General features: G+C 36.1%; 1 protein-coding gene across 1 annotated transcript in view; it reads right to left on the bottom strand.

Moving 5' to 3' along the window:
• TPK1 (thiamin pyrophosphokinase 1) overlaps nucleotides 1-15,198 on the bottom strand; it is a 380,863-nt gene that overhangs the window by 89,080 nt on the left and 276,585 nt on the right. The window contains exon 8 of the mRNA XM_047752062.1: nucleotides 14,778-14,889. Within this exon, the coding sequence (XP_047608018.1) occupies nucleotides 14,778-14,889 (112 nt within the window). The remainder of the gene's footprint in view (nucleotides 1-14,777; nucleotides 14,890-15,198) is intronic.

The raw sequence follows: 15,198 nt of genomic DNA, 5'->3' as shown, positions 1-15,198 counted from the left end.
AATTATGCCCAGTGAGCTGTTCCCATAGTAAAAGTTTATTCACTTGCACCCCCTTGATTCTTTCCCCACAATTCATGTAATAACCAAAAGTTATTGCTTTCTTGTCTCAATATATTAGTTGGATGGTTGAATGCACAGAGCTCACATCTGAATCAGCACAAAAAGTGAAACCTGGAGGAGGGGAAATAGAAAGGGACTCTTAAGTTGACACCAAAGTCAATCTCATCTGTCAACCTTCCCACATAAATACTAGGAAATCAACTCATTTATACAACTTGGGAGGCAAGCCTGAGTTATAATAGTGTTCTCGAATGCACGTCAATGAAAAATTGGTCTGCTCACAAATTCCCATTTGTCATATTCCCTACAAATGCACATTAATTGTTTTCATATTTAAATGCCTAGAATCAACCATAACAAATGTGTCCTGTCAGGTTGTTGGGAGTTTTCTAAAAACAAAACAAGATGATTATGGCATAGAGTAAATTACTGTTGGTTCCTTGCGCTCTCAGCATAATCACAAAACAGTAAGGACTTAAGAAAAATCATTCATGTTGGGATCAAATCCTGTAACAGAAAACAGAATTGGAGCCGAGTTAACAAAATGTACAGTATTTAATACAAGTTTGTAGAACGCTGTATGTCGTTAGTCTTATACATCTGAAAATGTAATAGTTGCTTACAAGTAGGATGTTTCAAAGTCCTTCTGAATAACATAATCTAAAAAAAAATCTTGCTCCTCTTTGTATGCTTCTCCCCAGAGAAATATTTACTGCTTATCAACCTACTCCCCCGACCCAACTTTGCCTTTTTCATAGAGCTGGGTCCTAGAGTTTCCCACAACTGCCATTTTGTGCAACGACTGCTCAGTGTTAATGTTGCGAACTTAACAAAAGTGTCAGTTTTGTGCTCTATAACCTTGAACTGACCAAATCTATAAGGTATGTGCCCGTGGCATTGGTGTTTGCAGGAGCAGGGGGGTGGGTACAGGTGTGGGCAAGAATAAAAGTGATAGCAGGTAAGCAGTAAACCAGTGTACTCAGTAAATTAATGATACATACATATTTGATTGATCATTAAGGACCTGTAGATTCTAATAATATGTGACTATAAAAACAATGTTAAGGAAGAGTCCAGTTTTCTGCCTTTTGTATTTCACCATCTTAATCACTGCTGCTTGTTATTGGTAGGAACGATCAGTGTCATAAAAGTGCAGTCGCAAAGTCTAAAAAAGGGAAGAAATCAAAAAAGGATAGAAAGAAGGAATATGTCTAATAAAAACCTGACTACAACCCACAGCTGCCCTGTGCTTTAGTTCTGGCCCTGTGTGAACCCTCTGATTTCCTTCATGGGTCTCAGGGATCAGAATGTATGTGGGGTTAAACCTGACCACAGTCCCTGGAGAATAGAAACCAGAGTGAATGGAAACTGACACCTTCCCCCCGCTTTGTGGACATCAAATAACTTGTACTAGCACAATATGTTTTGTGTTTGTCTTGTCTTGAGTCTTTATCACAAATCATCTGAGGCCAAAATGAATGACAACATTGAGATTCAGTATCTCAAGGACATTAGAAAGTCTTCATACCTTAGTTTTCAGAATAACTGAAAAGATGGCAATGATATGATAAATCATATTAATATGAAATATTCCAGGAAATTATTGAATTTATTGTTTATATACTTATGTGACAGGCTGAGTAATGGCACCCCCAAAATGTCCATATTATAATCCCTCAACTCTGTAAAGAAGTTACTTGCTTCGGTAGAAGGATTTTGTGTATGTGATTAAATTAAAAATCCTGAGATAGGATTATCCTGCATCACCCAGGTAGTCCCAGTGAAGGCAGAATTTCCTTAAAAGAAAGTGCCTAGAGTCAGAGTGAGGAAAAGATGTGACAATGTAAGCAGAGGTCAGAGAAAGAGAGATCTGATGCTGCTATACTGATGGACTTGACAATAAAGCATGGAATAAAGAGTCAAGAAATGCGGGCAGCATCTGGAGGCTGAAATGGTAAGAAAGGCATTTTCGACTGGAGCCTCCAGGAGGACTGCAGCTCCGTCATACCTGGATTTCAGTCTCATAGGACCCATTTTGGACTTCAACCTCCAGAACTGTAGGAAACGAACATGTTGTTTTAGGCCCCTAGTTTGCGGCAATTTGTTATAGTAGCAATTTGGAACCAATACAGCTGCAAACTCACGTCATGAAAATTTTAACAAAGATGGTTATTTTTTTGGATTTACCTGTCAAACATCACAGATTTTAAGTTTACCTATCTTTATATCTATTTAACTCTATTATCAAAGATACTCTTCTAGTAATGAAAGAATCTATAAGGAAAAAGCCCTGTGTTAGGATCAAGTCACCCGAGTCCTAGGCCAGCTCTGGCCCTAGGAAGCTGGGTGATTTGTGAAAGTCACTTTCAGATCTTAGTTATTTCACTTGAAAAGCATAGGTCCAGCCAAATGGTGATATGCCTCTCAACATTCTGATACTAAAATTATCCCAGAATCGAAGTAAAGGAAATAGCATTAATACAGTCTGGACTATATATCATCGAAATTGTCCTTTACTGGTACTTACTACTGAAAATGCATTCAAAAAAAAAAAAAAATCAAGATGTGGTGGCAACAATTAAAGCTTATTTTAAAAAATATATCTCATTAGTAAAGAATGTAATGTTCTGTTATTTCATAATGTAGTCAAAAATAAGACACCCAGTGCAGCCTAGAATATTAAACGCAACACACACTGTTACACTTTAAATTTTACCAAATATTTGAAAATATTCACTGCCCTACAAATAGAAAGATAAGCTTCCTTGAGAAACCTTTATGAAAATACGTATCTGCAATTATCATTCTAAATTACATACATGAATGTAATATTCTAGGTAAGGCTATTATGAAAAATAAATCTTTCACTCCTGCCCCATACATTTACATTTTCATAAATTTATGAGAGAACTTATTATTTCTAAGTTTGAATGATTATTAGTGAAAAGTTATTATTAGAGAAAATCAATGTTGGAATTTACAGCTAGCACTTTCCATTTTATAAATAAAAATGACCTATGCAAACTTCAATGACTTTTCTAAATTAATAATAGAAAGTGGTACAGATGCAAAGCCACTGATGGCTAATTAAACACAGAAGGAAAGGCTGCTCCTTATCCATATCCATGTGTGGAGATAAGTGTTTTTTAAAGGAACACTTAGAGATTATTGGATATAATTTTCATGTAAATGAAACTTCTTCCCCAGCAGGTTGTACTTGTTTAAATGTTCAGTGATCTATACTTCCTCCATAGAAGAGCCTGCCAATCCCTGTTATTTATTCATTAGATACAAACTGGTTCTGCAAGTCTCATTCTCACCTCCCTCCCCATCTCTAGCAGCAAGCACACAGGTAGAATTGGGCAAAGTACAAGGCACCACCTATGTCTGGATCAGAACACACTTCAGGTGTCCCCTGCAACCAGAGTTTCCTCTATGCCGTGTTCTCCCCAAATCTGCAAACTGCCTGCTCGACCTACTTTACTGGCATTACATTCTCATTGCCATGGCTGACTTTCCTAGAGTTTCCCTCTGGAATGCCTGGACTTTAAGAGTCAATGTCAGGGAGTTCCTGTCATAGCTCAGCAGTAAGGAACCAAACAGATACGCATGAGAATATGGATTCAATCCTTGCCCTCACTCAGTGGTTCATGGACCCAGTGTTGCCATAAGCTGTGGTGTATGTTGCAAACATGGCTCTGAGCTGGTGTTGCTGTGGCTGTGGCATAGGACGGCCACAGCTCCCATTCAACTCCTAGCCTGGCAACTTACATATGCTGCAGGTGCAGCCCTAAAGAAACCAAAAAAGAAAAAAAGAAAAAAAAAAAAAAGAGGACATGTCGGTATTACCCTGATAATAAAACCAGTCAAAGACATCACAGGAAGAAAAAAAAAAACCTACAAAACAATGTACCTTAGGAACATGGATGCAAAAATCCTCAACAAAATACTAGGAAACTGAATCCAGCAGTATAGAGAAAAGAATTAGACATCATGACCAAGTGGAATTTATCCCAGAGATGTAAGTTTGGTTTAACATCTGAAATTCAATTAATGTAATACATTATTGTACCAAAAGGATTTTTTTAAATCACATGATCATCTCAAAAGACAAAAAAAAAAAAAAAAGTAAAGACTAATACTCTTCTATGATAAAAATACCCAACAAACTAGTAGTAGAATGGAATTTCCCAGTCTGATCAAGGATATCTGTGAATAAAACAATAGCTAATACCAAACACACTGGATGATTTCTTCTTATGGTCAAGAACAGAACAAGTAACAAAAATTCATTTTTGCTACTTTCAACACTATTTTGAATACTATTTCAGTACTATTCAATACAATTCAAGATTGTACAGGAGGTTCTAGCAGGACAATTTGCCAAGAAAAAGACATAAAAGGCATACAGATTAGAAAAGAGAAGTGAAACTATCTCTGTTTTACAGATGTCATAATCTCATATAGAGAAAATTCTAAGAAACCCACTAAAACACCATTAGCGCTAATAAATGAATTCAGCAATGTTGCAAGATACAGAATAAACTGATACAAAATTCAACTGTATTTTTAAATACATGCAATAATCAATCCAAAAATGAAATTAAGAAAATAATTCCATTTACAACAGCATCAAAACAATATAATATTTAGGAATACAGTTAACAAAAATATAAAACTGAAACAAAACCTTGCTGAAGGAAATTAAAGATATGAATAGATTAAAGTGTCACATGTTCATGGGTTGAAAAATAAAACATTACTGATAAATCTATATAGTCATCCCTCAGTATTTGGGCTTACTGGTTCCAGGACCTGCTGTATATACCAAAATCTGTAGATATTCAAGTCCCCAAAGGTTCTGCATCCAGGCATTCAACCAGCCATGGATCAAAAAGGTAGTACTATATTCAGTGAAAAAAATCTGTGCATGAGTGAACCCATGCAGTTCAAACCCACACTGTTCAGGAGGCAACTATACTTATCAAATTGATCTAGAAGTTGACACAGTCTCTATCAGAATCCTACCTGACTTCTTTGCAACAGTCAACAAATTAATTCTGGACCATTATCTCATACCATATGTAAAAATTGATTCAAAATGGAACAGAGTCCTAAATATAAGAGGAAAAAACTATAAACTCTTTTTTTTGTCTCTTGTTTTTTTATTTATTCATTTATTTATTTTAAGGTCACACTCATAGCATACAGAATTTCCCAGACTAGGGGTCAAATCAGAGCTGTAGCTGCTGCCCTACACTACAGCCACAGCAACGTGTGATCCAAGCAGCATCTGCGGCCTATACCACAGCTCATGGCAATGCCAGATCCTTAACCCACTAAGCAAGTCTAGGGATCGAACCCACATCCTCATGGATACTAGTTGGCTTCATTACTACTGAGCCACAATAGGAATTTCAAAAACTATTAACTCTTAAAAAAAAAAAGGAATAAATGACACTGCACATGACAATGAATTCCTATATATGACAGCAAAAGCACAATCAACAAAATAAATAATAGATAAATTAGTCTTTATCAAAATGAAAAATGACTCTTCTTCAAAGAACACCATTAAGGAAGTGAAGAGAGCCTAGAGAATGGGAATAAATATTTGTATAACTTAGGATAAGTGACCTGTGTCTAAAATGTATAATAAACTCTTAGAACTCAAAGATAAAAAGAGAACCCAATTTTAAAAAGGCCAAAGGATCTCCACAGAAGGTCTGCAAATGGCCAATAAGTACCTGAAAACTATGTTCCACTCATTAGTCATCAGGGAAGTGTAAATCAAAACCACAGTGAGAACCACTTCATACCCACCAGGTTGGCTAAAATCACAAAGTCAGATAAAAACAAGCATTAGCAAGAATATGGATAAATCAGAACTCTCACACACTGCTGGTGGGAATTTAAAATAATGTAGCCCCTTTCGAAAACAGTCTAGCAGTTCCTCAAGGATTAAACATAAAATTACCATATAAGCCAGCAAACCCACCATTAGGTATGTACCTATGAGAAATGAAAACATGTGCCCACACAGAAACGTTATAGAATGTTTATAGGAGCATTATTCATAATAGACAAAAGGCACAAAATAATCCAAATGTCCATAAGTGGACAAATAGATAAACAAAAATGTGGTGTACTATACAGTGAAATATTATTTGATCATAAAAAGGAATGAAATACTGATAAATTCTGTAACACTGATGAACTCTGAAAGCATGCTAAATGAAAGAAGCCAGTCATAAAAGCCCATATATCGTATAGTTCCATTTATATGAAAGTCTAAACTAGGGAAATCTATAGAAATAGGAAGTAGGTTAGTGGTTGCTTAGGGCTGGAGGGGAAAAGCATGGTGGGGGATGGGAAGGAGGAATGGTGGATAGTAGCTGATGGGTACATGCTTTCGATGTGATTTATTCTAATTCAACTGTAATGGTTATGCATATCTTTAAATATACTAAATACCATGGAACGATATGTTTTTAATTGGGTGAATTTTATGATATGTGAATTATATTTCAATAAAAGTGTTTAAAAAATGTGTTTCCATCCAGTTTAGTTTACTAGTACTATAATCAACTCTTGTCTTCTGGAAGAGCATATTTCTCTGATTTCTTTTGCTTAAATGACTCATTCATGACCATGATCCTTTCTAGACACAACATGCACAGTTCAAGTATAGCCCTTTGTGAGACCTTTTCCAGGATACAGATTTGGAAGTGACATCATCAGATCTTTGTCCCAGAGCTGCCTCTGCCCTACTGCATGCAGCTGGAAGTAGTATTTTGCAATAATACATTACACTATTTTTTTTAAAGACTGCATAGCTTGTGATCCCTTAAATATCATAGGTGATTACAATTTGGTTTTTTAGAGAATAATTTTTTAAAGGTTAAAAGAATGACTCATACAAATATGAAATGAACACATCAAAGATTTAAGTAATTAATTAATGAAAGATGGAAAAACTGGTTCAAAGTAGACTACAAAGGATAGACCCACTTAGACAGGAATGCTGACATAGATTTGCTAACAGATGGAAAATTGTTCATTTCTACAGGGGGACAGGGTTTTCACAGAACAAAACTTCGACTGACTTATATGAACAGGAATCATATACATTATGGTCAGCCCTTTACCAGTTAACTTCTAACTCCATAACATTGCTTGAAAGAAAAAAACAATGAAAGGCTATGTGTCCTAGAATCAGATAACTCTTGAAGATACCTCTAGACCAGCTCTAACAATCCATTGAAAGATACCCAGATACCTTTTTACCCATTTCAAAGGCTTTTGCAAATTTTTTCATGACAGGTTTAAGAATGGTATGTCTATGCATACAGTTTAAGTTTTTATGCTATTTGATCTACTATATTTTATGTTTGTTTTAAAACATACATTTTCCCCACTTCTGTGCAATTATAATCAGTAACTATTTATTTCTTAGACTACATAAAATAATAATGCATCTTACAACAGATGATATCTTGGATATGATGAAATAGTCATTTCACCAAACTATAAACTTAAAAAAATGGTTTTAGGGTTGGGAAACTTTAGTTAGCATTTTCCTTGTCAAAAAAAAAAAGGCATTTTGGGGCCAAAAAATTTAATTTAAAAAAATACATCCTTATTATCATCAACTTTGCTTCCTAATGCATGTGTTTTATGTAAAAATTTGAACAATATCTTCAGTTCAACTCAAAGGGGGTCATTGATTATCAAAGAATTAAGATACAAAAGATACTGTCTTTGAATCAGAGAAGTAATACTGACATCACGGTTTCGAAGTACTTCTTTTGAAAGCACTAGATTAGAAAAGCAACAATTAAAATAATAACAAAGACATTTAAAAATAAAAAAAATCCCAAATATTAGTGGCACTAGCTCACAAAGGTTATAACCTAAGTGTGTATAGCTATTATTGAACCATGACAACCCACTAGAGTCACTTTGTGAGGCATAATGGAGTGAGAATTAAGAGTGTTTCTCCCTGAAACTGCATTAATACAAGTGCAGCCTTTTTTTTTTTTTTTTTTAATGGATGCTTAACTGCTTCCTGTTAGGTTGGCACTTAAAAATCCTCACAGAGAACTCCTGCAGAAAATCATGGTACCTGTACACACTTATTACAAATGATTTCCATAGAGATGGAAAATCTTTTCAAACTGTTTTCTCAGATTTTTTTTCTCTCAAAACCCTTTCACTTGGGCTAGATTTGAGTCTCTTTCAGTCAGTGCTATGAAATTATTTCATTCTGTCATTTATTTCTATACTTCTTTGAAGAAACACAAAAGAAGGAATAATGAATGCATAATTTCAAATTCTATTTGAGTGTTAGAAATCGGAGGCCTGAGCAAATGGAGGGCAACTCCATTTAGTATTTTTCTTGGTCAAAAGTGTAGAGAAGTTCTGTTCCTCAGCATTTTTATTTTTCTTTCAAATTATTTTAATTTCCTTCCATTAGTTCTTCTTTTCTATCTTCTTTGCTTTCTTTCCTCTGCCTACAGTTACCTTCTCTTTATCCCAAATTCATTGTAGTGATTTTTTAAAAAACATAAATCTAGTTTATATGGAAAGTCATTTACTAATTGGAAACAAGGAAAAATATCGCTGAAGACTTGAATTCAAATTCTGAGTGCATTAATACCTAACGATGGAAATTTGGGCAGATCACCGACTACAGCTTTGAACTACCTTGTTCTTGTCTGATAAAAAGGGGATGTGGGAAAATTTTTCAGCATCAATTAACTATACCAATTATCAGAGCTAAGGAAAAGCAACTAGGAAAAAAAGAACAGTTGCATTTCGATATATCATAGTAAAACTGAGGAAGATCAAAGAAAAACAAAGTCTAAAGGGTAGATAATGACAGATTATAAACAACCAATAAGAATTGGTTTGATTGTGGATTCATCAACAGCAACAACAGAAAAGTCCTTAAGAGTACGGACGAAAGTTAAAATAAGTTTTTATTATATACGTAGCTAAACGGTTCATCAAGGTGGTAGACAAAGAAGACGTTTTTTGATAGAAAACTCTTTTATTCATTGTATCCCTCCTCACTGATAGGACCTGGGTTTAGTTGGGGTGACTATGTCCTTATATTCAAAAATTTCACATCCCAGCCTCCTGCACAACTAGGTTGATATTTGATAGTTCTGAGAACTGAGGGAAGATTGCATGCAGGAAAGATCTCTGGAAATGCTGGGAATCACTGATGCCTTATTTTCCAGTGATGTGGGCTGTCCCACTTCCTCTCTCCCTTTTTTTTTTTTTTTTTTTCCCTTCTGATGCTGAATGGGGAACACAGTGGCTGGAGCTGCACCAGATATCTTATATCTTGAGGCAAAGGCTGAGGAAATCATAGAAACGTTGCCCTCTAACTATTTAACTCTATACTGTGTTATCTGAAGGGAAGGGGGGTGTTTTTTAAAGCTACTATTTCAGTTACTCCTAATACAACAAATCGTATTTGTTACAGATGAAGAAGAAAAAAACTTGATTACTAAGAAAAAGGTGACTGTCTACAGAAAACTCAAGTCACATTTTTAGAAACAAAAAGTTCAGCAATACATAAATACAATATACTAAAGGCAACTGTATGTCTATACACTACCAATGAACTCAGAAAATGTAAATTTTTAATGGTGTACCTTACTATAGCAACACAAAGTATAAGGTTTCTAGAGATACATCTTTTACAAGATGTGCAGAATCTTATGGGCAAAATTTTTTAATTATCAAAAGCGATTTAAAAGTTCTAATTAAAAGGAGAGACAAATTATGTTTCTGGACAGGAAGACTCAGTGTCATACAGAAATTCTCTTTCCCAATTGTTCTAGTCTCCCCAAAAGTAATCTGTAAATTAAACATAATTCCAATAAAGGTTCCAACGGACTTGTTTGTGTGACACTTGTCAAGCTAATGCCGAAGTTTATGAAGAAGAAGAAAAGAAAAAGCCAGGAATAGCCATGAAAATCTTGAGGAAGAAGATTGGTAGATTTAAATTGGCACATTTCAGTATTTACTATAAAGCTATGTAATTAAGGCAGTGCGGTATCAGGAAGAAGAATGTAAGCCAAAGGAATAGACCAGAGACCCAAGAAACATACACATGAATATAAATACTTATGATATATCACAAATCACTGGGAAAAGGATGATAAATGATGCTAGGGCAATTGGTTATCAGCAAGAAAAAAAAATTAGATTCCTAACTCATATCATACACAAGAGTCAATTTCAGGTGAAAGAAAAGGCATTAAAAAACCCCCTTAATACTAAAATGTGAGAACATCTTTACAACCACAGGGAATAGAAAGATGATTTATGACCCATAAATTATAAATCTTAAAGAAAAATATGGATAAACTTTAGTACCTTTAACTTAATATCCTCTCTGTGTACATAAATGCCATAAACAAATGGAAGAGGCAAAACAGAGCCAGGAAGAAGACCATTAGGGTCTGAAGAGCTTCTAAGAATTAATAAGAAGGAAACACCTAATCCAGTGGTGGAAAGGGGAAAAGAAGGTACCAATTCACGAAAGAGGAAACATGTATGGCTAATAATGACAAAAAGATGCTTTCCCTCACCAGCAATCAGAGACCACAATGAAGTGTCATTGACACTTATCAGACTGGCAAAAATGATTAAATCTGACAATCCCAGGAACGGGGTGAGGATGGAGAACATGGGAACTCTCATACACCGTGATGAGTGTACACAGGTAAGACACTATCAGAGCCGTGTGGCATGTCTAGTAAAGGTGAGGATGCAACTGCCTGTGATGCAGCTATTTTACTCCCACATATGTACAGCCCAGAGAAATTCTTGTTCTCAGACACACATCACATTGCTATGAACTAAAATACTGTAATATACATGGTTTCAACAATACTGGTAAAGATTCACATCTGAGTGATGGGAACGACCATAGGTAGTCGCTTTAAAGACAGACTGTGATGTGAGATACCACAAATTGAAAGAGATGAATCAGACTACTTATAGGACTGTGGCATCATATTTGAGAATGGGTGCAGATGGGGAGATTGCCAGCTTCAAGACCACTTAACGAAGATTTTGACACACTTCCTTATGAGGACTTGCTTATCTCCTTCACCCAAGATTTGAGCAACCCCTGACTAAGTTATTGCATCTCCTTTCTCCTCCTCTAGGCCCATCCCTGTCCTGCCACTTTGTGGGCATGAGAGACAAACTGACACTGAGCTCAGGGCTATGCTTTCACAATGACACCGAGTGTGAAAAATGCAGTGTCTGTGAAAAAAACCCATCCACTTCTCTTCAAGCCATCCTGGCATCATTTCACAGTTATCTTTACTATTTTGTAATGAGGTAGTATTACTCATCAGAAGACCCCATTCAGGGAGTTCCCACTGTGACTCAGGGGGTTAAGAACCCAACTAGTAACCATGAGAATGCAGGTTCAATCCCTGGTCTCACTCAGTAGGTTGGGGATCTGGTGTTGCCATGAACTGTGGTGTAGGTCACAGACCAGACATGGTTCAGATCTGGTGTTGCTGTGGCTGTGGTGCAGGCCGGCAGTTGTGGCTCAGATTCAACCCCAGCCCAAAAACGTTCATATGCCCCAGGTGCGGCCCAAAAAAACAACAAAAAAGAAGTCCCCATGCATTAGCCCTTTACTACAAACTACTTATGAAACACTTTCTGTCCCAACTCTATTGCTTTTCACACACCGTGAAGTTGCTACTACTTATTTTCACAAAATTGTAGACAAAAAAGTAACACTTTCAAAAGTCAGAGTAATCTGTAAGTCATAGTATACAGTATTATAGCAGGACAGAAACATTATCACAGATAGGAATATAAAAAGCCACATAATTAATGCCCAAGATCCTTTCCCAGAATAAACATTATTATTCAGATACTGCATGATATCACTTATATGTGGAGCCTAAAAAATATGACCAATTAGTTCATAGAACAAAAAGGAAGCTGACTCACAGATACAGAGAATAAACCAGTGGTTACCAGTGAGCAGTGGGGGTGGGGCGGGGGGGCATTACAGGATTGGGGGGTGGGAGGTAAAACTACTGTGTATAAGGCAAGCTATAAGGACATATTATACAACACGGGGAATATGGATAATATGTTACAATAACAGTAAGTGGAATGTAACCTTTAAAAATGGTATTACAAATTTAAAAAACAAATTAAAATCAGAGACAAATGAATTAGGACATGTATGTAACTGTGGCACACAGGGGATCCAAGGATGTTCTACAGCGCACAGAAGATTCTCCTCTACTCTGTGCCTCTTGCGCACTCCTATAAGATAAAGGAAGCTACAGCCCTCGTGTTGCTGCTGTGCAGCACTCTGCAAGTATTGGCCGCAGCCCTAGAAAACGAGGTCACAGTTTTATCTCTTCTTTTCCTATATGGATGCCTTTTATTTCTTTTGTTTGTCTAATTGCTGTGGCTAGGACTTCCAAAACTCTGTTGAAGAGCAATGGTGAGAGTGGGCATCCCTGTCTTGTTCCAGATTTGAGTGAGAAGGCTTTCAGTTTTCCCCCATTGAGTATTATATTTGCTGTGGGTTTATCATAAATGGCTTTGATTATATTCAACTGGTACAGCCACTATGGAGAACAGTTTGGAGATACCTTAGAAATCTATCCATAGAACTTCCATATGACCCTGCAATCCCACTCTTGGGCATCTATCCGGACAAAACTCTCCTTAAAAGAGACACGTGCACCCGCATGTTCATTGCAGCACTATTCACAATAGCCAGGACATGGAAACAACCCAAATGTCCATCGACAGAGGATTGGATTTGGAAGAGGTGGTATATATACACAATGGAATACTACTTAGCCATAAAAAAGAATGACATAATGCCATTTGCAGCAACATGGATGGAACTAGAGAATCTCATCCTGAGTGAAATGAGCCAGAAAGACAAAGACAAATACCATATGATATCACTCATAACTGGAATCTAATATCCAGCACAAATGAACATCTCCTCAGAAAAGAAAATCATGGACTTGGAGAAGAGACTTGTGGCTGCCTGATGGGAGGGGGAGGGAGTGGGAGGGATCGGGAGCTTGGGCTTATCAGACACAATTTAGAATAGATTTACAAGGAGATCCTGCTGAATAGCATTGAGAACTTTGTCTAGATACTCATGTTGCAACAGAACAAACGGTGGGAGGAAAATGTAATTGTAATGTATACATGTAAAGATAACCTGACCCCCTTGCTGTACAGTGGGAAAATAAAAAAAAAAAAGAAAAAGAAAACGAGGTCACTACTAAATTCAGGAGGATGTTCACCGCTGTCTGGATTGGGTCCTCGGAAGGAATGGGAACTCCAGGGCAAAACAATTCTTCTCAGATGGAAATGTTTTCCATAAAGTTTCTAACAGGCATTCATGTTGGTTTCAGCTAACCAGCTTCAAAGGCTGTCACAGACTTCTGTATGCTGGCAGAGATGTATTCTTCCCATCCTTTCAAATTCTGATGAGCTCTCCAGACATTTGCTTCAAAATATCTCTAGTTTTTCCTAATTGTTTCAGAAGTGGCTCATATAAGGACCTTTTAAAATATCTTTTTATCTTTCATGTATTTATTTCTTGAAATATTTATTACCTTGTGGGAACCTGAAAGTTTTCACATACTATGCAAGGATGACATGGCCCCATATTTTACTTTTTATAACCTTAGAGGTATTGGTCAATCAGGAGATAATTCCTTGGATATTCAATCAACACATTTTGACTAAATCATTGTTATTTCTTAGAGATCAGGACTGACTCATTTCACCATGCCTGATGGTTTCTTTTGGAATCAGCATTCATTTCATGAAGAGATCCACTTAATTTTTTTTTGTTCTTTTCAAACCAGGCAATTTCAGTATGACTAGTACCTAATACAGTTCATAGATACTGGAAAACTTTTTAAAATGTAGTAAGAACTGCTAATCTTATAAAATCTCCAGCATGTGCTATAAAAAGAAGTCTATAGAAAAGCTACTTCTTTGGAAAAGTAAAGTAGGTTTTAAGCATACAAAATCATGAAGAAGGCTTGGCAAAGAGGTCTCTCAGATATGACACCAAAAGTGTGATCAATAAAAGGAAAAACCGGACTTCATTAAATTAACTTAATGAATATAGTTAATTAAATTTCAGAAAATGAAAAAATAAGCCTAAGACTCTGAGAAATTATTTTCAAATCATACATCTCATAAAATGCTTTTATCTAGAATACATGGAGGAATCTTACAACTCAACATAAAAAGAGATAACCCAATTTTAAAATATGCAGAAGATGTAAATAGACATTATTCCAAAGAAATTGCACAGATGGCCCATAAGCACATAAAAAGATGTTTTTGATACCATTTATCATCAGGAAAAAGCAAATAAAAAGCACAATGAAATACCAGCTCATAATCGCTAGGATAATAATAATAATAATAATAACAGTAATAATAGAAAGATAATAACAAGTGTTGGTGAAGATGTAGAGAAATTGGAACCCTCAGATATCACTGGAGGGAATGCAAAATAGCTGCTTTGAAAAACAGTCTGGTAGTTACTTGAAAGGTTAAACATGGAGTTCCCATATGACCTAGCAATTCCACTTCTAATTATTTATCAAAGAGAATTTTTTCAAAAAGAAAGAACAGAAAGAAACCATTTGTGCAAGGGCTCTACTTACTGAGGTTCCACTTCAGGCCTGTTGTTGTAACCCGACTGCATGGCTCTCCAACAGGAATAAGGCCGCACCAATCACCTTCCATTCCAGTATCTACATGCAATTTGTGTTTTCCCTGAAAGAGAGAAGAAATGATCATTAAGATGGGGGAGAGAAAGGAAGGCACATTAATGTGACGTGAAGACCAGGTATTGTCCAGGAACTTGGCATGATTTATGATACTTATTCCTAACAACGAACGCATGTATTATGTACTGAATAATCCTAGGAACTTTCACTGGACTTAATCCTTGCAACAGTTTTACAAGGTAGCTTATTGTTAATTATTATTTTTCCTTATCAGAAAATTGAAGTTTGCAGAGATTAAACGTGTCCAGGACCACATATAACGGGGGGAGAATCAGGGTTCCTATTTATACCTGCC

The sequence above is a fragment of the Phacochoerus africanus genome, chromosome 11 (assembly GCF_016906955.1).
Source record: "Phacochoerus africanus isolate WHEZ1 chromosome 11, ROS_Pafr_v1, whole genome shotgun sequence".
Classification (NCBI taxonomy): domain Eukaryota; kingdom Metazoa; phylum Chordata; class Mammalia; order Artiodactyla; family Suidae; genus Phacochoerus; species Phacochoerus africanus.
The sequence above is the reverse complement of the archived record's forward strand: the minus strand, read 5'-3'. Positions and strand labels throughout refer to the sequence as shown.